The sequence below is a fragment of the Propithecus coquereli genome, unplaced genomic scaffold (assembly GCF_000956105.1).
Source record: "Propithecus coquereli isolate 6110/MARCELLA unplaced genomic scaffold, Pcoq_1.0 Scaffold154, whole genome shotgun sequence".
Classification (NCBI taxonomy): Eukaryota; Metazoa; Chordata; class Mammalia; order Primates; family Indriidae; genus Propithecus; species Propithecus coquereli.
In genome coordinates this window covers 2,420,805-2,448,167 of record NW_012139858.1, presented here as the reverse complement: position 1 = coordinate 2,448,167, position 27,363 = coordinate 2,420,805, and the positions used below count along the sequence as shown (strand labels likewise).

General features: G+C 40.4%; 1 protein-coding gene across 1 annotated transcript in view; it reads right to left on the bottom strand.

Annotated features, from left to right (window-relative positions):
- Positions 1 to 13,798, bottom strand: part of ZFR (zinc finger RNA binding protein) — a 76,240-nt gene extending 62,442 nt beyond the window's left edge. Inside the window, exons 1-2 of the mRNA XM_012640506.1 lie at positions 13,717 to 13,798; positions 13,318 to 13,417 (exon numbers count right to left, since the gene is read on the bottom strand). Of these exons, the coding sequence (XP_012495960.1) occupies positions 13,318 to 13,417; positions 13,717 to 13,753 (137 nt within the window). The 5' untranslated portion in view covers positions 13,754 to 13,798. The remainder of the gene's footprint in view (positions 1 to 13,317; positions 13,418 to 13,716) is intronic.
- Between the last annotated feature and the right edge of the window lie 13,565 nt (positions 13,799 to 27,363).

The following is a 27,363-nucleotide window of genomic DNA, read 5'->3' as shown; positions in this document are numbered from 1 at the left end:
TTTAATTTTAATTTTTTGTAGAGATTAGGTCTTGGTATATTGCCCAGGCTGGTCTCGAACTCCTGGGCTCAAGCAATCCTCCTGCTTCTACCTCTGAAATTAAGATAATTTTTTAAGTAGCAAAAACAAACAAATGAACATTCTCTTATATAAAATAAGTGAACAAGCTGGAAAGAAAAAAAGGAAAATTCTGAAGCTAAAAGCCTGGAGTAAGCTAGACTATTCTCTTGGCATTTGCTGATCTCTGGAGGCCTGGAATGTAGCAGGCCTACTACCACTGTTCTGCAAGAAGGTAAGGAGATAAGGAGCTTAAGTACAGAATGTAAATCAATATACTGCTTCCTTCATCAAGAGAATTTTGCTACCCCCAAAATGTGAGCTGAATTAAATATGTTTAGTAATGTAGTTAGTTGATTTACTTTCTCCTACAAATACCTTTTATGGGCTGGTAACAAAAGAGGTCATAGAGCAGCACCAGTCTGCCTATCACACTTTTGAGTGGTCTAAAAGCAAACTTTCCCACCAGATCGTGGTGTTAGTTCTCAGGGAAAATGCACAGTACATGAGTGGCCAGAGCTCCAAGTCTGTTGCCTGCAGCTGCAGTATCCTTATCCAAGGCTCAAAATCTCCACTTAGTTTACTTAGTGTGCTGCTGTACAAATACCATTTTGTGTGTTAGCAGAGACATGAATGAACTGGGAAGCAACAGCTTAGAATTAATTAGGAAAAAGCTCTCTTCCATCTTTAAGGGAGAACTGTAAGGAAACTTTTCCTGTCTCAGCCTTGGCTCTGGGTAAAGAGGAGAAACATCTCCCCTGACAATTCTTGCCACAAGACAGCCCCCCCCTAGGTGTGAAAGTTTCTGGAATTCATATTACCTGACCAGGCAAACTCTAAGCCAAGAAATTAGTTTAATACAGACTGAGTATCCCTTATCTGAAATGCTTGCAACGAGCAGTGTTTTGGATTCTGGAATATTTGCATTATACTTACTGGCTGAGTATGCCTAATATAAAATCTGAAATGCTCCAAGGAGCATTTCCTTTGAGTGTCATGGTGGTCCTCAAAAAGTTTTGGATTTTGGAGCATTTTGGATTTCTGGATTAGGGATACTCAACCTGTGTAACTTTAGGCTGGCAGTAATTCCAGGTACCACAAAACACATACTCCTAAGTGCTGCAGATGATCCAACTAACAGGAGATCCCAATAAAAAAAAATCAACACAAAACTCAAAAGAAATAAGCTATTATGATCAAGAGTCTACAGAATAAATTTTTTTGAAAAGGCTACAGGCATTAAAATTATTGGATACAAAATATAAGCACATTTTAAAAAGTAAAAGAGACTATAAAAACTAACACCGAAGGACAAAAGGTAGGTAAAAATAACCAAATGAATTTTTTTACAAGAATCAAGCAGAACTTCCAAAAATTAAATATGGTGTATCAAAATCACAATCAGAAATTAAAGGTTACTGCATACTGGCACAAAATTAGTGAACTAGAAAATATCTGTAAAAATTACCCAGAATGGACACAGAGGAAAAAAGATGAAAAATACTGAAGAAGATAAAAGACCTGGAAGAAAGAACAAAAAGTGTTAACTTATACCTAATTGGAATTACAAATGGAGGAAAAAACCAGGAAAGAAACATCTAAAAAGAATGTCAGAGATTCCCTAAATTTAAAGGTAACAATCCTCAGATTCAGAATGCCCAACAAATTCCCAGTAGGAGTAAATAAAAAGGAATTCATAGTAAGACCCATCTAAATGAAACTGTCAACACCTAAGACAAACTCTTATAAACAGCCAGTAGAAAAACAATTGCCTACAGAAAGTGATGAGTACTCAAGAATGAGGGAGAATTAAAGAATTTTGAGATTAAAAAAAAAACCAACCCTGCTCTTTTACCAAGGACCTGCCAACACTGGCCGAGTTTGCACCAAAAATTGTGAAGGCAGCCTGGTCTGGGTCATCACTGAGAAGTACTACAAGTGCTTGGGTAATGACTTCCACATGAACAAGTGTGCATGCAGAGATTGCCATTATTCCCAGCAAGAAGCTCTGCAACGAGAGAGCAGGCTATGTCACACATCCGATGAAGTGAATTCAGAGAGGCCCATTGAGAGGTATCTCCATCAAACTGCAGGAGAAAGAGGATGAGAGAGAAAAAAGAGATAACTGTATCTGTGAGGTCTCAGCCCTGGATCAGGAGATCATTGAAATATTTATAGATCCCGACACCAAGGAAATGATGAAGCTTTTGGACTCTGGCAGTCTGTCCGACCTGCTGGTCACTCAGCCTACAGTTGGGATGAATTTCAAAATGCCACGATGAATCTTTCTGCTATACTGTAATATTTCAATAAACCTGAAACAGCAAAAAGAAAAAAACCCAAAAAAACAAAAACAAAAAAACAAACCTATTATTTGACCCACACTAAAAGAAATTCTGAAAGATTTATTTTAGGAAGAATGAAAATGATCTCAGACTGAATTAATGTTGAGCGAAGAGTGGTAAATATGAAGGTTAATTTAAATAATCGTTGACTACATAAAACAATTAGCCGTGTCCAACGATGGTTGTGGGCTTAAAAATCTAATACTGTACAACAGCACAAAAATTAAAGCGGAATTGATCAAGGTTAAAACATTTTCAGTCCTTCTATTATTTAGGGGAGTAAAGTTAATGATTAACTTTAGACTAAGTGAAATATTCATGTTAAGTTTCTAGAGGAACCAATATAGGATAGAAATAGAATGTTTAATTTCTCCTCTTATAAAGGGAATGAGGTGGGAAAAATCTCAATCAAGAAAATGTAGAACGCTTCTGTCATTCACCTTATTAGATGTGCTTTTTGTTCCCTGGAAAACACACTACGTGTAAGCGCACATTTGTTTCAATTTTGGATAAAAACGGCAAAGTAACTTATGCAAAATATATTTTTTTTCTTTTTCATGATACACAAAACACAATCTGACCTTTCCATTAGTCCAATGTAATGCTCAACACTGTTGGACTTTCTTTGGTCAAATTGTGGCATTTTATATGTCTACAAAATTACTGACAGACTTAAGTTGCTCAATTAGGTTTAAAATCAGGTTTAACATTTTATAATGTTGAAAAAGATACAAAATCCAACTTCCTCAGAGACTCACCCCTAAGACAAACCAACTTTATTCCTTATACTTGATTTTGTAATGTCACGCTCCCATTACCTTTACGATGCTTATTAAAACAATAACCATATTACCATAGAATTTTAAATTCAGGTTCATTTCTTCTTAAAAATTAGAATAAAACAGTTTATCCTACAATTTGTACCAATTCACTAGACTGGTACATCACAGGGGAGGGAGGTGTCATGTGGTGTTAAATGTCATATGAAAACTGTTAATTTTCTTGTGATCTTTAACCCTCAACATAACAGGGAAAACAGCCATTACCATTTACCATCTGGGTACACTGGACCTTTTAAATTTTTTGAATTTTTGTAGTCATTTAATAATTAATTTACATAAGAATATGGGATAATAAAAAGAACTATTAGAAACATTTAAATAAGAATTAAAGTATAGCAAATCCAAATTTTTATTCCACATTGCCCTGATTTCTAAGGTACATGGACCATGTTCTCTGAACACAACTGCTCATCAACTTTTCATGCAGAAACTTGGAACATGGTCATCTCATAAGTGATGATTCCAGATTTGAAATACATCTCTAATGGGTTCTAGTTCATTACCTTTGGTCCTTTGTCCTGCATCTGCAGGGTCAAATGCAATGCTTAAAAAGATTTTTGAAATGTTTGATGGCTCATATTTTGTTAAAGATGGCAATCTTTTTTGCTCCATAATTGCAAAACATTTCAATTTTGGATTTATAATAATTAATCCAGTAACTCTTCATTTCTACACCACTTATTTCTTTCCAATCACACCTTTGTATACAATATCTACCTTCAGCATTTGTCCACTAATGAACCATCATCAAGTAAATTTTGGTGCACAAACATCACAAAAGATGAAAGAATTCTGCCAGTTATCCTTTTAGCAAAATGGGATGTTGTCATTCTTGTCCCAGAACATTACATAATGAAGTCCTTTCTAGTGAATGACTAACTGGATGAGGCTGCTATATTTCCTTTTTAATCCTTAAAGTATATCGTTCACTTACTGATTCTTACTGAGTTCGAAAAATTCATCTAGGACGTTGTCATCTGAAGATTCTTAGTCTGAGATTTTGCTCATACAATCAATTCACCATTAGTCTAGAGCGGTGCTGTTTTTTGCATTCATCTTCGGTTTAACTAATAATTGTGAAACGTATTTCACTTTCTTCTCTTTGCCAGTATGGATGGACAGAGAATGAACAATTCTGAATTCTCAACTGTGTTGAGGGAAAACTAAAAGCCAACTATAAAGTTAGTGTCTCTTATATATCTTCTTCAAAGAAGATGCAATACTTGGGCAATGCAATATCATTCAGTTATTTCACTATTGTACTACCCTTCTACGTGATCCCAACATTCTTCCATTTTCCAATTATATTACTCTTTTCTGGCAAAGTTGGGAGTAAGTGACAAGACGAAAGAATTTCTAGGATAATAAAATAGCAAAATGTTTAAGACCCCAAAATGTAAAATCTTGCAAGATAAGATAAATTTTATTCCATTTTGAAAAGTAAAGAAAATGTTTTCTTTTTTTTTTTGGAAAGAAAAGAAAATAAGTCTAAGAAATAGAAATAGTCTAAGATAAGTCTAAGAAAAAGAAAATAAGTCTATTTTCTTATTCTAAGAAAGTAAGTCATGAAATGTGAATCTTTCTATTTGTAAACAGTTAGAACTGCTCAAAAAAGAAACTCACAAACTATGGGTACAACAAAGGGTGACAGATACTGTAAGTGACTTAAAACACAGCACTCCCAGCATGGACAACTCAGCAAGACCTCATCTCTACAAAAAAATGAGAAAAATTAGCCAAGCACGGTAGCACGTGCCTGTAGTCTTGGCTACTAAGAAGGCTGAGACAGGAGGATTGCTTGAGCCCAGGAGCTTGAAGTTGCAGTGAGCTGTGATGATGTCATTGCACTCCAGCCCCTGCAACAAAGACCCTGTCTCAAAACAAAATCAAAAAACCACCCACAGTGCTCTCTAGAATTTTCTATAGTCAAGAAAAACAACAAGGCCTCACTTTGGGAGGCTGAGGCAGGAGGAGTTTCAAGGAGTTTCAAGGATCAGCCTTGAAACTGGGCAGCATAGCGAGACCGTCTCTATAAAAAACAAAAAAAACTAGCGGAGCATGGTGGCACGCACCTGTAGTCTCTGCTACTCGGGAGGCTGAGGCAGGCAGGAGAATCACTTGAGCCCAGGAGTCTCAGGTTGCAGCGAGCTACTATGACACCACTACATTCTAGCCCGAGCAATAGAGTTAGACCCTGTCTCAAAAAAACCAAAAAACAAAAAAAAACCCACACAAAACAAAAAACGACCAGAGCAAAACGAATCCTTTATCATTTCTCAAACATTAACATTTCCTCAGGGAAAGGTAGGAATATTAACACTAAGTCAGATAGAAATAAAAAAACAGCCTTCTGTCCAGTTTTCACTGTCACGTTTTTTACAAACTTACTATGAGTATTTTCAGAAGTGTCTGAACTTCAGAAATGTGGATAAAGGATTAGAGATTTCTAAATATAAAGCTAGGATAACCTGATATTCTGTCTGTAACTTAAGCAGAAGAGTGTTATTAACTTTACATTTCATAAAGACTATTATGCTTATAGTAAAAAATGATTTGGGGATGGGCAGGATTGGGGGAGCGAACAGAAGCTACAAAGCCACCTTCACAAATCATAGCATTCTTTGCTCTCTTCCACATGGTTACTGCTTAAAAGGCTTCCTTATTTCTCCTATCAAAAAGTGTCATATTTCTTCAAATCTACTTTCAAGGATATTCTTTGCCCATTTAATGCTATCATACTTAATTCATTTTATACTATAGCTTTTTCCAGAAATAAAATATTAATTCAAAAATTTACTTTCATTTGATTTCTCTTCAACCACATTGCTTCCCAATCCTTTAATCCCATGTGACCTCTAGGACCCTTAAGTATTAATATTTATGTGAACACTAGACTACAAACTTATTTTAAGTAAAATTTTATGCTAATCTTCCTATAGCTCCAAATGATCAGATTCTAGTTTTCCTATAATGGCTATTCATTAAAATTACACCAATAATTTGATAGCTATGTTAAATTCCTAATCCAGCCTCTCTAAAGCTATCTCTCCATCATCTTTTGGTTTTAAGACACTACATTCTCCTGCCTCTCTGTCCGCTCTCTTTCTTTCTTTGGCACTATCTTAAGCACAGATGTTCCCCAAGTTTGTAACCAGGCTCTATTCTTTCTCTATTTATAATTCATTCAAAACATGTCTACTAAATGCTTGATATATGCCAGGCACTGTACTTTCTCTGCTTTCATCCACATTCACAGCTATAACGGTAGATCACCACCATATGGTTAACATCCACATTTATACTACAAACTTATCCCTTTTCTGAGCTCTATTTCCAAATGCCTATGCCTACTGAATAATGACTAACATTGATGGGGATATAGAATATATGCCAGAGACTGTTCTGAGCACTTTACAAATAATATTGAATCCTCAAAACAACACAATGGAGAATGTAGAGGCCTCCTGGGATGACGGTAATGTTCTGGTTTTTCATTTTTTCAAAATTTGAGTGCAGGTTACACAGGTGTGCTCAGTTTATGGCATTTCATCAAGCTATCCTTGTATGTGCAGTTGTCTTTTCATACACACTATACTTCAATAAAAAAATGTTTTCAACACATTGCCACACTAGAAAAAAAATTTTTTTCCTTGGGGCCACAGTGTTTTATTATAAAAATAGAATAAAAACTTCAAAAACAAAATGATCCTAATTTAATGAAAAATTTGTTATTGACTTCTATTCACTTAATCCACGTTTTTAAAATTAAATTGTCAGTATTAATTGTAACGATAAGAACATCAACAAGTAAGATTTTCACGAACCAACTGCAGGGTTGTGCCCAAGATATGCTGCTTCATGAGGCCTCAGACTCAAAACTAATATGAGTTAAATACAACTCACATGGCAGTTAATGTGTTAAAACTTCAATCCTATGAGGTAAAGATAATATTATCTCCAATTTATTTATGGAAATAAAAACTACATTACCAAGAGAGTGGTTGCCCAAGGTCACATGGCAGGTAGTAGAAAAAATCGGATTCAGCTCAAGTAGTTTGACTTTAGAACACACCCAGGTCAATCATATCACGCAATTCACGCATTCCTGTCTTAGCTCAATGCATTTCCTCTGTCCAAAATGAGTTTCCCTTGATTTTCAGAATGAAAGACCATGAAGCTTACCTCAAAACTCCACAGTCACAATTTTCCACTTTCCCACTTTAGTATTTTGTTAAAACTAGTTAAAACTCAGTTATGACTATTATCATGGCACAGGTATTTGTAGGTATATCTGTCCCTACCCTCATATCCCCAAAGTGCTAACTCCTTGGAAGCAGGGACACTATGCATATCGTGGATGCTCATCAAACTATTAAATAAATGAATTACTCCCTATAACTGTACTTTAATATGCAGAGTATACAACAAAACTGGTATTAAAAAAGTTCAATGTTTATTTCATTTATTTGATCTAAGTATGAATTAAAAGCTATACTGCACATGGCTTTCAAGAAATGCTAATAAATGCCATACTCAGAACAATGACTCTAATCCTATATCCTGACAGAGTGGCATCAGGGATAATTTATGGACAAGTACAGGTGTACTCCTCACCTTTAATCAGTAGATTAAAGATGCATCTAAGTAATTCTAATATACTTTGTCAATTACTACATTTATAAACCCAAAGACCATCTTCTGATTAACCTGATGGCATACTTCTCATTTGCCTGCCCCCCCCCTCCAAAATATCTCTATTTAACAACTACACATTCTAATCCAACTGACCATATAAGTATAGGTCTACCTCTGGGATCTCTATTTTAATCCAAATAATCAACTTGTCTATCCCTGTACCAATACTACCTTTTTCTATTAACAAAGTTTGGTATTTGATATTACAAGTCCTTTCGTTCTTACAAGATTATCATGACTACTTTTGGATGAATACTCTCTTCACTATAAACAATAAAATCCCTTTATCAAGTTACCCAAAAAATCCAGTTGAGATTTTTACTGGAATTACATTAAATACACAGATTACTTACAAGATCATCGACAACTTGATGGCATTCATTTTTTCACTTATGAACACAGCCCATGTTTGTTTGTCTTACGATGTTTTTTACCCTATTGTATTTTCTCCTTAAAGTGTTTTGCATATCTCATTAGTTTTATTCCTACTTAATAGGTTTGGTGGCTATATATAAATAGGACTTCTCTGAGATTTAATCAAATTCAATGTTGCTGAAACAAGAATGCTACTGATTTTTGCCTGATCTTAGATCCAGAAAATTTAAACTCTTTTGTCCAACAATTGTATTATGTTGCCAGCAAATAAGAATAACTTTTTTCTGTTAAATTGAAATTGATATTGAGGACCACCAAATGATACTGAAGCACCTACTTTTAAAACATTTTACTGTGAGATTATGAAGCTCTCTCTATAAAATATACGATAGATATCAACCAAGGAGTTCTCTCAAAACTCTTATATTAGTATTCAAATCTCTATAGGAAACAGCGTTGGTAGGAATGCCTACTGAAAATCAGGCACTAGGCTAGGAAGTTTTATATTTAATCTTCATCTCAAGGCAAGTTAGGTGAGAAAACTGAGTCTCAGGGAGCTTAAGTGACTTGACCAAGTGACTGAAGGGATGGAGCTGGGATTCAAATCCCAAATTTGTCTAGCTCCAAATTTATGCCCTTTTTACTATAGTATACCATAAGACAGGCTATAAAAGCATACTCAAGCATATACCTTAAACATTTTACACAGGGATATTCTGGCTCACCCTGCTCTATTAATAATAACAGCTATTAATAATATATATAGGAAATACCAATATAATAGCAACAATCCTTTTGGAAAGAAAATTTTCACTATTTCATACTCGTTCATGCAATATGCATCTTAAGATTCAACAATATGGTTAGCTGTTGCGGCAAAAAATTTTTTTTTATAAAGCCAGTACATTTCCATTACCTAGGTTTGTTTCAAAACCTGTTCACCTGGTTTTTTCACCTTCTCAGCTAGTAATTAATCCTTTTCTACCTTACTAGTGTTACTTTTATTCTTTCCTTCAAGACATAATATGCTTAACACTACATTCAAATAAGAAGTAAAAAAGGAAAAAAGAAAACTCATTGGTTAATCAGCCTACCTACCTGTTAGCCTACCCAAGTTATCTTAATGATGTGAAGAGATTCTTATACTTTAGGAACAGATGTCCCTAAGATATCTCAAAATCATTAAACAAGATGCCTTCTTTTGACTAGCAGATACTTAATTTAAATGTCCAGCAACAGTCAAAATCCACTTACTGATAAATTCAAGATTTTCCTGAAGAATAAGGGAAACTGGCTATTTAAAACTCTCAAAGATGGCTGCAAAGATTTCAAAGAAAAAAATATAATAAAACTCTCAAAGAAATGGTTATACCCTATTGTAGAATAAAATGGGATTTTTAAAAGTTATTTTTAAAATTACTTATGCTTATAATGTACATGCCACAAATCCTCTTCAAAAACTGAAGAACTCCTATGAGAACTTCTGTGTCATTGTCCATGAAGGAGTGGGAAAAAAAAATGATCCTATGAAATTAATAGAAAATGTTTTTCCACTGAGATTTTTTTCCTCAAATTTTTTGCTCCCCTAAAGTCCTTACAACTGTCAGAATAGTTCTGTTCCTAAGATTATAAAATAAAATTTTGTCTAAATTCGTGTATCTTCTCAAACAAAAAAGTACTCTACTGAAGTAGGTCACCTACCCAACCAAGTTTCCTTTCTGCCATGAAGCCATCCCTGCATTTTCACCATGCCTGAGATCTGCTTTGTCCTGTGCACCCACAAATTAACATTCTAACAGAAACATACGCACGTAAATATACATACAAATGAATACTTCAAAAAAATTTTTTTTCTGAGGGAGAGAAAAGTCCACGGAAAGTCAGAAAACAAAAAGATTATATTTTCAAGAGCGGTATATGGCATAATGGGCTTATTTACTTGCCTTAAAAAAAAACAAAAAACAAAAAACAAATACACATAAAACTGGAAGAAAAACATTCAGTAGCTCATAGAACTTACAGCACAAGGACTGACTAAATGCGTACCACAAAAATGTTTAATATGCATTATTACAAATGAAAAACTAAATCTGAAGTTATTAGAACTTTATAAAATCTCTTTATTAGAGATCTTTATAACATCTATTAAAGAATATCTTTAGTGGCCATTATGAATCTCAAATATTAACAAGCCAAAAAGAAGTCTAAATAAATTTAATCGAATACCTTACATACCCTGTAACCAGAAAAACTAAGAACCAGAATTAAATTCAGGTGTATGGTATTTACTTCCAGTTATCTGTATTTATCAACAAATGTAGCAATTTTCAATCACATCATCCACATATAAATATAGGTGTGTATGCAGGGGATTGGTTCCAGGACTCCCATGTGTACAAAAATCCACACATATTCAAGCCTACAAGTAGGCCGAGTGGAAATCGCCTGCACAAAAAGTTGGCCCTCCATATATTTGGGTTTTACATTCCGCCAATAATGTATTTTCTATCCACATTTGGTTGAAAAAAAAAAAAGATCACATGTAAATGTTCAAGGGTCAACTGTGCTTAGAATTTCCCTCAGTTTGAGATCTTTCAAATTAGAAAAAAAATTAGCCGAGTAGGCCTTGGTCTTCCACCTCTAAAAATTCCATTATAATTATTTCTGGACAGGAAGAAAAATTAGCATAATCACTGTATTTTTTGCATGTGTTTTTGTTATTAACCTTATTTATTCATCTTCCTCAAGCCAAAGTTTTAGCATTACTGGGCCTGATATCCTGCCATTAACTGCAAACAATTTTCATGTACTATGTTTATACATAACGACAGAGCACTTTAATTAGTTTTGGCAATATATGCATAAGTGAGTAATGGCAAAAGACTAGTCTTTTCTCTAATTTCGTAAGTTAGACTGTTGTTATAGTTTATTGAAACTTTGAGATTCCAGGCCAAAAAAATATTAGGTACAGAAATTCTGTGTAACAGTTTCCTGTATTAGGATAAAACACTTATATGTAAATATTTTATCAAAAATCAAGTACCTTTAAATTGATATTTCCCCCATTCATTTCCATCTGTAAGTCTGCATTTAGAAAAAATACTTCAAAAATGCCAAAGGACAAACCCACTTTTCAGTAAATAAATAGTTAATAATCAAACAAATCTACCACTCAGCCCATACTAAAAAAACAGAAAAATACTGTATAAAACAAGCAAAATGTTTAATGATTAAATACACCCTTTTCTAGAACACATAGTACTTGCTAGCAGATTTATGGCACAGATGCTGATTATCTACCTCCTTTCCCAGAAAAGGAAAATGGTTTGATTTTTTTCTCTCCCTTTCCAAAAATTAATAGCCCTAGAAGGTTTAGCAGAGTAGCTGAAACTTCGTTAGCTGTCTAATTATCACAAATTGTAAGCAAAGGATTTGTTGATGTTTGAAAAGCCCCAAGATTTTGCTTTAACAATTTGTCACCTCAGTCCTTTTATCTGGAAATGCAGGCCTCAAGAAAAAAGATTTGAAAAATGCCATCTATGTTTAAGGCATTCAACAATTAGTAAAATGCCAATTTCATCAATATAATGCACATTTTACATTTTAACATCTCTTAAAAATCAATGGGGTCTTAAGCATTTTGTCTTATTTTAATTGGCGACAACTTTTTTTAGCAGTACATAAAATGATGGTACCTCTTACAACAAATTGTATGTTAGGATTCCATGAAATACAGCAACTTTGTCTCTCAGAATTACAATTCTCAGGCCAAAAAGTGAATTAGCCCAGTGTCTCATTTTACAGATGAGGAAAATGAAAACCCAATATATGATGTCTTCAACGTCACAAAACCAAGAGCAAAAACAGACTCAACTCCGGTATTCTGGCTCCCAATGATGCCCTTTCCATTACACAATCTGCCTCCTGAAGGAAATCAGATGAAAAAAAACTACCTGGGTTTAACCAATAGCTAACACATCTAATACAGATATCTAATAGATATTAAAAGCAGATCACTCAGGACTCTGTGTGCTTATGGCTTGTCTCAGACTGACTCAAAAGTAACGACGACAATTTAAAAAATCCAGGTATTTTTGTGCGTGCGTGTATGTTTGTCTTTGGTAAGATGTATAATGAACTATACAGACACTTCGGAAATGAGAGCTTCCCTTAAGACAGAGACTCCACACAGTGCATTACAATGACTCAGTACAATCTCACGTGCATTTTCTTTTCCTAGGAGAGGAGAGAGCCCAAGGAGAATTACTGGCCTACCTGGAGCCTAAACTCAATAGCTAAAACAAGGCTGTGCACTCATTTATCAACACTAGAAACTTCGCACATCTTTTGCAGTCTAGCAACTACACCATTCACAGGTGGTTGGTATGTTAACATCCCTCCCTGTACGGAAAACTAAAGGAACCCGAAGAAACGCAGTGACACCCGCAGTTAGTTTGTAGGAGTCACAGCGGAGGACCAGGGGAAGCCACAAGACAGAGGAAAAGGTAACCGAGACAAAACACGTTATCTGGGCTTAGGGGGCTGGAGCACCAGGAGAAGACGAAAACAGACGTCGCAGAAGAGGCCGGTGGGCTGCGACTCGGCACTCCCCGCGAGGTCCTCTCGCCCACCCTCTCCATTCCCCCAAGCGGGAGGAAGACAGAGGTGGGAGGTGGACGGGCGGAGGCGGGGACTGGGGGCCAGCCGGGCGGCGGTAGCGGCTCAGCTCCGCAGCCGCGGGAGGCCATTTTAGCTCTAGGGCCGCCAAAGGCCCCCGCGGCCCTCGGCGTCCCTAAACCTAGGCCGTCTCTACCTCCCCGCCCCCACGGGGGGCCGCTACGGGCGGGGCGGGAGAGGCCGTGGGGCCCGGCCTGCAGCGGACAGGGGATCCGGGCCGCCGGGTGGGGGCCGGCGCGGGGGCGGACGCCGGGGGCGTCGCGACGGCGGGATCCCGGCCGAGGGGCGAGCAGAGGAAGAGAAGGGAGAGAGCGGGGAGCCGTTACCTATACTGGGCCGCAGCCGCCGCCGCCGCCGCCCCGCTGTGGGTGAATCCAAAGTAGTTGCCGGTCGCCATTTTGGCATCTTCCCCCAGCCGGCTGGGCACTGCGGCGGGCACGCAGAGTCAGGTCCCATGGCGGGAGGAGAGACGTGGAGGGGACGGGACGCCGAGGGAAGGCAGGGGGAGAGAGAGAGAGAGAGGCGCCGTGAGAAGCCGCCCAGGCAGGGCCCGGGCCGCGGCCGCGCCGCCTCCCCCCTCCCGCTTCGCACTCCCTCACTCACTCGCACGCCCCGGTGGCGGCCGCCGCCTCCTCCCCGGAGCCAGCCCCAACCCCCGCGCCTGCCCGCTGCCCCGGGCCGGGGAAGGGGCCAGGCAGAGGCCCCGCGGGCCACATTAGACTCACCATAGGTGAAAGAAACTACAGGGCATATGGGAATCATGGGCTCGGGCTGCTGCTGCTGAACTCTGAACTCTCACCCGCTGCCTCCCTCCTCTGCCCCGCTCCTCCTCAGCGGAGAACAGACCGCCGCCTCTGGCCGCACTGCGCAGGCGCGCCCGCGCTCGGCACCCTGGGAGCTGTAGTCCCTGCCGCCTTCGCAGCTCAGGCGGGCGCGTGCCGGGGCCTCGGCGGTGCGGGTGTGGGTGCGGGTACCTGGACGCCAGCCGGGAAGGATGGGTCTGGCTTTCTCTCAAGTGGTAGGGACCGCAAGCGGTAGCGCAGCGACAGGGGAGCATGCGAGGAGCGCCTCGCCTGGCCGTAGGGATATCGCGGAGCGTGACCAGAGAGAGTGACGTCTGTTCGCCTTTTCCTCTTTACTTTTCACTCGTTTCCTCCACTTTTGTGTATGCATTTGTTTGCTACCTTTCTGTCCTCCTCGCCCGTTCATTTTTTATCAGAATTTGGGCTGGACTAATTAGGATTTTGCCTTATTTCCCGCATTCCCGCTGCTTTTCTCCAGCCTCTGAAGTGCAGAGGAAGAGAAGGAAGGAGAGAAAGAGAAAAAGAATGCAGAGTGTGCTTTTCTCTTGGACTGAAGACACACCCCAACACCCCTCCTGAACACACCTCTTGCCATACCCTCTCCCCCACCTGCACCCACTCTTTGAGTCATTCAGCGTATATTGAGCCCCCCACAAGGTGTCAGACACCGTTGTGTGTACTGAGGATAGAGCAGGGAACAAAACAAAGCCCCTGTTTACATGGGATTTACGATATTTTAGGAGCGGTCAAGTGTCGACTATAGCCAAAACATAGAAAGTCCGGTGGGTGGTAATTGGAGGTTCAAGAATAAAGCAGGATAAAGAAAATACGGGAGGTGCTACTTTATGTGCAGCGTGGTTAGGACGACCACTTGAGTAGAGCCTTGAAGCTCGGTAGATACCGGGGGAAGGGCACCAAGGGGAAGGGTCCTAACGCAGGAGTGTTCAAGAGCAACAAGGTCCGTCTGTCTGGAGCTGAGTTAGAGGGAGAACAGATCAGAAAAGTGCTTGGTAAAGGTGCCAGATCTTTCTGGTAAAGACAGAACGATACTCTCCTCCGTGCAAGCATTTCATACTTCCCTCTGCTTTCTGTTTCCTCTTTACTTTCTCAGTTCATTTTCAACCATTCTCTTTCCTCTTGCAGTCCCTCTTTCTTTTTCTTTTTTGTTTTTTTTAAGTGACGGTGCCTGGCTCTGTCGCCCAGGCTGGAGTGCAGTGGCACAGTCATAGCTCACTGCGGCCGGGAACTCGTGGTCCCATCCTTCCGCTTCTGCCTTCCAAAGTGCTGGGATTACAGTTCCTCTTCTGATGGACTGTTTTTTCTCACCTTACCTCTTTCCTGCCTTTCATCAATGCATAAGTGCTCCATTTCACCTCTTCCTCACCATCCCCAGGCCCATCCCCCAGGCCCCCTGCTACTCATTTCTCCTAATTGTTGGATATGAGCGGTAAAAAGAAATGCAAAGGGTGAATTAGAGCCCACCTGTGAAATTCGGGGTTTTATCCCACCTTCTTATGCCAGAACAGAAACAATGCCTCAATTCTTATTTTTGCCAACCCTGCTCCCCCACACCTCCTACAAAAGTACAGGTTCTCAGAACCTGATTTGTCCTCTTACTCATTTCACAAAGAGAAAATGTAGAACGTTTGAGAAAAATCAATGTCATTGTTTTTGAGAATACTGATGTCTCCCCAGGCAAAAGTTATTTGTGCTCCAAGTGTGTTGCTAGGAAAAAATATCTCCTACACATAAGATATTAGAACTGTATTTTAAAGGTAATTTGCCTCGAACTTCATTGAGCAATCAAGCCTTAAGACACTGACTGTAACTGCTTTGATGAACCTATTAATTAGTAGGCTATTTGAATAAAACTGGAGAAGAAAAGACAGGTGTTGATCACCTGCCTAAAAAGACCCTGTGTAGGCCGATTTTATGCTTGGTTGCTTGACAGACCTTTGGAAGATGGCATGGTGCTGGCACACCTCAATGAATGAGCATATAACTAGAAAGAGGAAGATATGCCTCTTTGGTGACTGTTCTTAGGAGTCAGAGGAGGTGTGGCAGTAGTGAAAATTGTTTATAACAGCGTTCTCCTCCTCAAAAATGCAGCCTATAGGAAGAGCCTCTACTTGCCCCTGGCTTAGGCTTATTTAAAGAAGGAGTTTTGGTGGGGATTTTGAATCAAGAAGACTTGGGTCTTTTTCCTGGGATTTAGTAGTGGAATAACCTGAACATGTTATTTAACCTTTCTGAGCCTATATGATAGGATTAACATCTACTTCATGGGACTTTGGTGAGGGTTAAATGAGGTAGCATTTATATAAAACAATACCTAGCTTTTTTATGTAAAAAAAACTAGGCTGAATGATGGTGAATCTTTTGTACATCAACCTTCTAGTAAAGTGAATGCACTGTGCAGGTCACTCACCTACAACCAAAAAGGTGGCTTTGCCTTAGGAGAGTACCCAGTCTAGACAACATGGCAGTCTGCAATCCACTGGCCAAAAACCAGAAGATGAGAGACCTGGCTGGAAGCAGCCAATTACAATATGTATTTGTTATCCGTCATGTCCAGAAATGGTTCAAAAGCAAGTCTGATCAAACCCTTCTGTCCTTCCCACCTCTTTCAAGATAAAGCAAAATCCTTCCATGTGGCCTACAAGACTGCATGATCTAGCCTACCTACCTTTTCAGCATCTTCCTCCTTATTCTCTTCATTCCAGCCACCCTGGCCTCCTATTTACCACGCTCCTTCCCACCACAGGACTTTGCATAGTCTCCCTGCCTAGAATGTTCATCCTTCTTCTCCTTACCTGGTTAATCCTCATGCTTGGAGAACTCAACTCAGTCGCCCCCTCCTCAGCCTTCCCTGACCTCCTTGATGGGTCAGACCCTTATTATGCTCTCAGAGCACCAGGTGTCTCTCCTTAGTTGCTCTTGTCATAGCTGTAATCTTATACTTACTGTGTGATTATTTGATTAATATATATTCCTCCCATCAAACTATAAGCTTCGTGAAGGCAGGGTGCCATTATTGGGTATCTTGTGGTAGGTACCCAATAAGTACTCAGAATGAACGAACCAGGCTGTACATAATTTACTCTTTCTTTGATGATTCAAAAGGCAGTTCAAGAACCTGTAGTGCTGCAGGGTCATAATTATGAACCTCAGTTAGGATCTGAAGGCACGTGAGGCAATGTTCCTTGGCAGTCAATTAGCCACAAGGTGGAGCTAGCCTGAGAAAGCCAGCCAAAATATAACGTTAAAATATATAACCAAAAATATAACGTTACCTTCGGTCACACCTTTGGGTCAAGGCCTGGTATCCTGAAAGGCCTTGTTAAAATACAGATAAGTTAGCCAGAAAGTATATCATATAGCTACTCTATACCAAGAAGAGTACAGTGAAGTGAATAACAGCAAGGACTCTGAAGCTGGACCCGTCTAGCTTCAAATCCCACCTCTGTCACTCTCTGCCACAATCTCTCTCTGCCTCATTTTTTCCTCCTCTGTAAATAGAGATGCAAAAGTAGTATCTGCATCAGGGGTTGTTGGTCAGATTAAAGACTTCCTAGATGTAAAGCTCTTAGGTCAGTGACTCGCTCTTTGCAAGCACAATGTAAGTGTGCACTGTTGTTCTAACCACTACCCATTCTTATCACGATTGGAAAATGGGCTAAAGGATGGGCATGTTTTTTGTAGGGGAAGGGGAAGATCAGCCTCACAAGGGCATAAGATGGGAGGTACCTGGATAGACAGGGTGGCAGCATAGAGGGTCATAGAAAGGCCAGGGACAAACTGCTGTTGTTTCATTGTACCTGGGAGCCCCCAAAGGAAGCAAGGAAGCCAGGAAGATCATGTGGAGCCCATGATCCTCTCCTAGGACAGATAACTACAGTCATTGCATTTGGAGCTAATAAATAAAGGAAGGGAAATGAGGCTCCAGCTCTGGTCATGAATCAGACAGGCTGAGACTCCAGGCATTCTGGGACCTCACCAACACAGACAGGTGGTGGTGGGAGGGGATAGCATGTGGAGGGCAACAGAATCAGTCAAGGGAGCTGACGCAGCCATTGGACTGGCTCCTAAGGGCCAAGTGAGGTAGGACAGTGCTCACAGTTCAAGGTAAAGATCTGACCTTGTTCAGGACTTCAGCTGCTGGAGTGTGGCAGTGAAACACCAGGAAGTAAGCCTATCTGCATTCCTTTCTTCCTCCTTTCCCCTTTCCTCCTGGAGGAATCCAAATAGAATGAACTTGTAGGGTGGGTTTGAACTGGGTCCTTGAGGGAGAGATGATGCTAAAGCCATGTAGATCAAGTTCATCTGGCAGGAGCAAGAATATAAATGAAGAGTGGAGGCAAACCACAGGAGAAAACAGATGGATTTAGAATGGGATCAGGATGGAGCAAGGAGGAGGAGTCTGGGGCAATTGCTGTGAACAGCCTTGAGGCATCTGCCACATCCGCCTTGTATGGCCCAAGGGTCCGTGGTCTGAGGGTATGGCATCTACAACCCCCGCCCCCCCCAAAAAACACATACTAGGGGTTTGCCAGTCCCCAAGAGATTTTTAGGAAATTCTAGTCTGGTTCCCAAGATCTGTCTGGGCCACACGCTGGACACCTGGACACTGCTCCAGGGAGGAATCTCATGGTACTGGCAGGAATCCAAAATCCCTTCCACACTTGCTCTGGCCCCTCATCTCAACTGGCAGGGTCAGTCAAGGATGGAGGATGGATGGCAGAGTCTAGGCCAAGAAGAACAGAGCACAGGGTTAATTGGAGGAAAACTGCAATGAGCTTAATAATTTCTATGACATAGAACAGGCCGAAAAAGCAGTTTTCAAGTTCTCAGCAAGGACATAGGATGAGACTGTGTTGAGAGGAAAGCCAGACAATCTTTGCTGGGCACTCAGTCCATCAGCATACACTTGGTGCTGGTCTTTTGAGTATCAGTGGGTATGTTCTATGGACCTTCTTGGGTAGCGTAGAGCCCTTACAGTTACTATCCTACAACTAGGGCTATGGAATTAGTTTATAGAAAAGTGTGGGTGAGTAGGCCATAAAATGATATATTCACTGAGAAGAGGTGTAGCATTGTGCAAAGTTGGAGGCATAACTGTGTGGTCTAGGAGATGTGCTATAGTGGAAGAATATTCTTCAAAACCTTGTTGACATCCTTTCTTGGGTTTTTGGCCAATGAATGGTGAATGGTGGATAAATGGATGGAGAAGTGTAAGCCTTTGAAAGAATTAAGGAACAAACTGAGGATCCAAGATCAGACACTGGAGCAATCCATGGAGATAAAATGCTTTCTTGATAAACACAGTGACAGTTACTGGTACAAAAGAGGGTTTAGTGCAGACAACATATTTCATTTCAAAAAGAGACTTTGTGACACAGTGGTTCCTTCTAGGGCCAGATTTTGTAGATTCAAATCCTGCACCACTTACTGTGTGGACCCAGGGAAAGTTATATAAGCTCTCTGAGCCTCAGTTTCTTGGGGGAAATAATTAAACCTCCTTCATGTATGGTTGTTGTAGGTATTAAATGAATTAATACATGTAAAGTTCTTGGACCATTACCTGGCATATAGCAAGTGCTCAATAATGTTAGTTATTATTATTGTTACTACATTGTTGTTAATTGTTATTCTACCACACTTAAGATCATGGCTGTAGAAGGGGCAGGCCTGTTATAAAATTTCACTTTACGAAATCCAGAGTGATAATTTCCCAGAGGCCTTCCAGGGTAATATTTGGGCAAGATAGCCTTTGGGTTCTTTCTGAGGTTGTCTTGACATGTGTCATGGATGATTGTGTATGGAGGGCATAGTATTCAAAGAGGGTACCCTAGAAGTTGTTAGGCCATGTCCAATCCTCTGAATAAACTCTGGGGACCTGCTGGGGCACCTTTGCAGGAGAAGCACAGATCTATGTGTGGACTTTCCCTGGCAAGTAAAAACTGGTTGTTTTGGTAAAACAGCCCCATCCTCCCTACCGAGCATATTCAGGAGCACCTGCTATAAGCCTTGGTGTTTATAGTGTAATTATCTGTTTATTGATCATATGCAATACTTTTGGTTACCACCAAGAGAGAATAGATCTTGGCAATGCATTCGGGAGTAAATAGATATTGGCAATGCCTTTGATCTCTGTCATCCTGTTATACCTATTTTTTCAATTACATTTTTTTATTGAGATATAATCCACGTACCACAAGACTCACCCTTTCAAAGTGTTTAATTCAGTTGTTTTTATTAATAGTATATTCAGAAAGTTGTGCAACTATCGCCACTATCTAATTTCAGAACATTTTCATCATCCCAATCATAAATCCTATATCCATTACTCCCCATTTCCACCTCCCCTAAACCACCAACAACCACAAAACTACTCTATGTCTCTAGGGATTTGTCTATTTTGGACATATAAATGGAATCATATGATATGTGGCTTGTATCTGGCTTCTTTCACTTAGCACAATGTGTTCAAGTTTTATTGTCCATTGGATATACCACATTTTGTTTATTCATTCATAAGTTGATGGATATTTGGGTTGTTTCCATTATTTGGCTATTATGAATAATATTACTATGAATGTTGATGTACAAGTTTTTGTGTGAACATGTGTTTTCAATTGTCCTGAGTATATCCCTAGGAGTAGAATTTGTGGTATATCTCTTCTTCTCTACAACCACTGCCCCAGTTTATCTCTTGCCCAAGTCTATTTCAACAAACTACTAATTGTTCTCTCTTCCTAAGGATCTAATCCTCCCAAACCATCCCTACACAATTATCAAAGGATCTAAGATTTTAAAAAATAGTAGTAATATTAATAATAACAGTCTACATTACAATGAATTATCTAATTTATCCTTTATAAAAACTTATAAGGTAGGTACTATTATGATCATCCCATTCAGAGATGATAAAACTGAGTTCACAAAAGTAATAAGTGGCAGAGGCAGGATTTAAACTAGGCCTACCTGTCTCCAGAATGCCTAACCTCTATGACATACTGCCTCCCTGACACACATCTGAATAACATGTCACTACCCTGCTGAAAACTTTGCAAGGATTCCTGCTTGCCTGAAATAAGAATATGTCCTATTGCTGATGGGTCACTAGAATCATCTTTATGTTTCAAATTTTAATGCATGTGACTATTTCTTATTTATAAACCCCTACAGCACTTATATTATTGGCTCTCTAATTATTTCATTTCAAGGCATCCAATATTTCACATTTCTTAACACTCATCAGACTTGTCATTTCTTGCTCAATATTTCTCTTCTCCCCAGGAAAGAAAATAAACTCCACAGGATGGCGAACTGTGTCTGTTTTATCTGCCACTCAATTTCAACTACTTAGGACTGTGCCTAAAATGTAATAGGCACTTAATAAATATTAGTGGGATGAATGAAATTAGTCTTGTGTCTATTTCTTGAGGGCAATGGTTTTCTGATACATGTTTTTGATATCTTCCTCCACCCTCCCCCAACTACCACCTGACATGGTACTAGGCACATAAGCAAATGCCAACCTATTTTAGTCCTCCTGGTTCCCTGGACATTTTAGTACATGTTATTTGCTGCCAAGTCTCAACACTCAACACCAGTGTTATAAGGGTTTCTTTGTATCAGTAACACATTCCTAGGAATCTGAAGAACCTACAGGACTCAAGGCAGCCACAGGAATAGCTAACTAGGGGCTTGGAGAAGAATCTCAGCCACACTGTGACCTGATTTAAAGCTTGATATGATTATTAATGAGCAATGCTGAAAGGCATATTAGTTTAGAATCCACACTCTAGAGTAACACTGTCAATAGAACTTTCCTTAAAGTTGGAAATGTTCTCTATCTGCACTGTGCAATATGGTCACCATTAGCCACATGTGGCTGTTAAGTACTTGAAATGGGGCTAGTACGACAGAAACTAAATTTTTAATTTTATTTAATTTCAATTAAATACTCATGTAGCTAGTGGCTACCATACTGGACAATACAGTAGTAGAGTCAAGACCTAAGTTCAAATCCTGGCTCCACTACTTACTGACAATATGACTTCAGCTAATTTATCTCCTTGTGTCCTGGTCTCCCCACTTACAAAATAGGATAAATAACAATAGTACTAACCTCATAAATTTGATATGAGGATTAAATAACTGAGTGCACATTTTGTATATGGGTCCAACAAGCTAGCACAAGAGTGGCTGGGGAAAGAGGCTGACTGACATCCATGAAATGGGTCGTCTTGCCCACCTGATTGATGGAGTGTCTCCTACACTGGGAACACTCACTGGTGGGCATTTACATGGTTTATTAGTTTCCTATTGCTGCTGTAACAAATCACCCCAGAATTCCTGGCTTAAAACTATGCATATTTATTATCTTACAATTCTGTAGCTTAGAAGTCTCATTGGGCTAAAATCAAATTGTCAGAAGGGCTGCATTCCTTCTGGAGGCTCTAGAGGAGGTTGCATTTCCTTGCTTTTTCTATGTTCTAGAGGCTGCCTACATTCCTTGGCTGGTGGACCCTCTCTCCATCTGCAAAGCTAGCAGCATAGCATCTTCAGATCTCTCTCTGACTCTGACACTCCTGTCTTCCTCTTATAAGAATCCTTGTGATTATATTGGGCTGTCCTGGATAATCCCCCTATCTCAAAATCCTTAACTTAATCACATCTGCAAAGTTCCTTTTGCTATGTAAGATGACATATTCTTAGGTTTGGGGGCCTAAGTACAGTCTGTGACCATTCAGAAAGGCACATCCATGTACCTCTCCCCAGTCCTTCTGGTCATAATTTTCTTTTTTTTTTTATTTCAAAATATTACAGGGATACAAATGTTTTAGGTTACCTGGATCACTTTTGTAATGCTTGAGTCCTGGCTAAAGGTGTTCCCATCACACAAATAGTGTTCATAATACCCATTAGGTACGTTTTTGACCCTACTTTCTCACAATTTTTTTTTTTTTTTGAAACAGAGTCTTGCTCTGTTGCCCGGGCTAGAGTGCTGTGACATCGGCTTAGTTCACAGCAACCTCAAATTCCTGGGCTCAAGAGATCCTCCTGCCTCAGCCTCCCAAGTAGCTGGGACTACAGGTGTGTGCCACCACACCTGGATAATTTTTTCTCTATTTAGTAGAGATGGGGTCTCACTCTTACTCAGGCTGGTCTCGAACTCCTGATCTCAAGCGATCCTCCCACCTCGGTCTTGCAGAGTGTTAGGATTACAGGCATGAGCCACTAGGATTACAGGCATGAGCCACCACGCCCAGCCAACTCCTCACAATTTTCTATCCTTGTCCTTCCCCAGTCCCTGATCAGTTGGCCAACCCATCAGCCAGTCTCCATGTATAAATATATATCCATATGCAGTCTATATTTACACATGAAGTAGATAGTAAGGTATACTCCCCCAAATCTGTCTTTTACCACTATTATTTGAAGGCCCTGCTGCATGTGGCAGTAGGGCAGCAGTTGTCCAATTTCAGCTCATACTGACATACCATGCAGATTGATCGATGATTCAGGCCCTCGATTCTTCCTTGTTTGCCTCTTTCATTAACTGGTCATATAGGGAACTCCCCGTGATGGCTGGAGGGAGAGAGTGCAAGGTACCATGGGATTCTGGGTCACCTGCTTGTGACAGTTCATTGGTGCCTTCTGGACTGCTCCAGCCTGGTTTTTTATAGAACCACTTCCATTTTGGAATGCTGCTATGAGAGTTTAATTTTATGAATTGGTGGATCAGATAATACGCAGTTTATGATGGACAGTTCTCATAGGCATGTGGGGTTCCATATTCAAGTGTTCAGTCTCTACTAGGGCTCAGAAGCCTCTTGGGAGCTGCTTTTCAAGTGGAAGTATAGTTGTTGGCAGACACAATTCGATTCCAAAACCTTAGGGGTTTGTGCTTGATTTTCTTGTTGAGGCTTGCCAGAGGCTGCGTACAGCATCTTTGTCTGCCACAGAAATTTCCAGGACCACCGTATCCTTGGGTCATAAGGCCTAGTGGCAAGGCAGCTGGGATCACAGCCTGCACCTTCTTCAGATCCTTTTCGTAACTGATTCATACTGAAAACTGGTAACCTTATGGGTTTCCCAGTAAGTGGGGGAGAGCAGCATGCCCAAATATAGTCCATATTGCCTCAAAACCCCAAAGATGTCCACCAAGCACTGTGTCTTGGGGCAATAAGGGTTGTGGATGTGGGTCCTCAGAGGAGGCATTAGCTTACGAGGCAGCTGCCCCAAATGCAGCATTAAAAAGCTTTTGTGAGGGGAGGTGGGCTCCCACTGACTGGGGAAGGGCTGCCTCTGTTGCCAAGGGTGGTATGGGGGATTTGGGGTTCACAGTTCTTAGCTTCGACTGTCCCTTCCAAAATGTCCCCATCCCATCCCATGTCTCAAGGTTCCACTCTTTCCCCACCTGTGTCGTAGCCTTAGTTAAACACTTGTCAACATTCAGTTTTTAATTGGTGTGGAAACTCTTCGGCCCTTACCCTTCAGCCCCGGGCTTTGTCCTTAGCCATTTCTTCCCTGTGATCTCGTAGGAGATGAGGGACTGAGTCAAAACTGCCATTGAGGGTCCCCGAGTGACAACTTAATTTCTTGTTTGGATAGTCAGTTGAGTTCCCAATGCATTGTCCTGCCCCTTCACACCGTCTTGTGCCACCCACTGGTCATATTGTGAGAAACTGTGATGCCATCACATGCCAGGGTCTATTCATATCCCTGTTCCCCCCGGCAAGGTGAAGTTCCATGTGCTCCTCAAATATGGGTGTAATCCAGTTCTATTTTTCCATTTCTACTTCCTTGGCCTCTCCTGGTACATTATACAGTGAGGACCCAACAGAAAACAGAGAGCACATTCAAATTGGGTAATTTAACCTAAAGGATCAAGGAAAGGACTAGGTCCAGGAACCCTGAGAAAGAGTGCTGCGTGGAAAAGGCCACCAGGCAGGGGTTGTTGACCTGGAAGGGAGGGAGATGGGAGCGCACAAATACCCAGAGCTCCCTTTCCTCCCCCTCTCTGATCTGCCAGGGCTCCAAATTGGCCAACCTTAATAAGACGACTCTGTGATCCATACAGCTCAGCCTCCCAGGACACGGAGAAGGGTGGAGAATGGTAGAGAGCAGATTTGGAGGAGCAAATAAATAGACATTTCTAACCTAAAGATATTATCAGAGTCAAACTTATTTGAGACCTAGACCCATTTTTCACTTATTTTATGAACATCTTCAATCGAATATTTCTCTGGGGCACCTCAAAATCAACATGAGCAAAACAGAGCTTGTCTTTGCTTTCCTAACTCATTTCTTTCTGTAAGCTCCCAGCTTTAGTTACAGCACTGTTACTCGTTTAGGCAGCTAGTCCAGAAACCTGGGAATTGTCCTTGATCCCTCCCTGTCCCTTATATCCTGCAACATTCTGTGCATATCTTTCAGCTTCGTCTTTTCTCCTCCATTTCCCGCCCAGGGTGTCAGTTTAAGCCCTCATTATTTCTCATTTGGATATGTCAGCAACCTCTTCCTTAATTCATCTTCCTTCCTGCACCCTTTTAAACCACAATCTACCATGCCACCAGAGTGATTTTCCTGAACTTCAAACATGAATCCAGCTACATCATCCCTTTGTTTATAAACCATCAGCACATTTAGCCCTGAAAACGAAATCCAAGCTTTTTAGAATGGTACTCAACACCCTTGGCAATCTGGTTCCTGGGTCTTTCTTAAGCCTTATTTGCCACCCACCTGTGTGTACTCTGTTCTCCAGCCATATAAAATACTCGATGTTTTCTGATTGTGTCTTGTTATTCTACACCTCTGTGCTTTCCCATATGTTTTCCCCCTTTGCCTGTTATGTTCTTTCCCTTCTGCTTGCCAGGTGAGTGATAACATCTTTTACAAGAGTTGGCTCAAGTGGTGGGGCACGGTGGCTCATGCCTGTGATCCTAGCACTTTAGGAGGCCGAGGTGGGAGGGTTGCTTGAGGTCAGGAGTTCAAGACCAGCCTAAGCAAGAGCGAGACCCCCATCTCTACATAAAAAAATAGAAAAATTAGCCGGGCGTGGTGGTGCACATCTGTAGTCCCAGCTATTCGGGAGGCTGAGGCAGGAGAATTGCTTGAGCCCGTGAGTTTGAAGTTGCAGTGAGCTATGAGGATGCCACTGTACCCCAGCTTGGGTGACAGAGTGAGACACTATCTCAAAAAAAAAAGAGTTAGCTCAAGTGACCTCTTCTCTCAGAAGCCAGAGTTGAAAACCACCAGCTGGGATCCTCTAAAAATGAATGAATAAGTATTTAGAATGTAACTAAAAGAATATATAGTATTAGATTAATGTACAAATGTAAGACATGCAGCTACTCATAGAGCTAGATGCGGGGTTTAATTGAATCAAATATGCTATAGATTGCAAAAACAGAGAAGAAGAATACTCTGCTACCATTGATTATAAGATGCATTCCAAGTTCAGAAATATTAAAATGTGGAAAAAAGTGCACCTTAGAATCAGTGAAATAAGGTACCAGCTAATCTACCCTTTTATCGTATACATAAGGAAACAGGTCTAGAGATGTGACTTGCTCAGGATCACATAGTTCCTTAGTGACAATGCCACATTTAGACACATTTCCTGACTTTCAGCCCAAAGCCAGTTTCATTTTGTCATATAGATTTGTTATTGATGATTAGCGTGAATAATAACAACTCCTCAACTTTGCAAAATAAACTTACATTAGGTGCCCTCATTCCCTTTTAAATGTCAGGAATACTAGAAAAAATATAGGCTGATTCTTTAGGTTCTTCATCCCCTCTTCCTCCAACAACACAAAAACTAACTGAAAATACAAGCATGCCCATGTGTACACACACACCCATGTCAGGCAGGGCCCTGCAGAAGGTACAGTCCATGTAGGGAAACTAATGCATCTAGTTTGCACCACTTGAGGGATTCTTCAGCTATAAGAAGTCCTTTTTGAGGGGGCTACATCCCTAGTCTTTAGTTATAGGTCTTTGTCTGGGTCATGTTATCCACCCAAGCTGTGATTTAGGCTAAAGCCCTGCCATACCCCTTACCTGGGGAAAGCTTTAGTCTGCCTTGTGTTGTCCATAGCCATCTACAGGCACTTCCTGATTTTCACAGAAGTCTCATACATTTCCCTCCGCACTGAGCCAGGCTCTCTGCTCTTCACTGAATTTCCCAGAAAAGATTTTCCTCTCTTTGAGTCCATGTCATTACAGGAAACTCAATTACCATTACAGGCTTCCATGCACAGAAAAGCAACAAGATCAAGGACAGGGGCCAATAGTCATCAGTGTTGTTGACAAAGGGTCCAGATGATAGTTTTTTTTTGTTTGTTTGTTTGTTTGTTTTTTTGCCTGGTCCTTCTTCTGAGGGAGATAATGTTTTTCACAATTTTAATGTGCTGTAATGAAAGCAGTTTTCTTCTTTCTTTATTACTTAGAAGCTCCTTCTGATCTCTACTGAGTAATATCATGTTAGGATTTCTAAAGGACAGACTATTCTAGGTACTTGAAAAATTTTAGATGTTAGAGACTCTCTAAAAC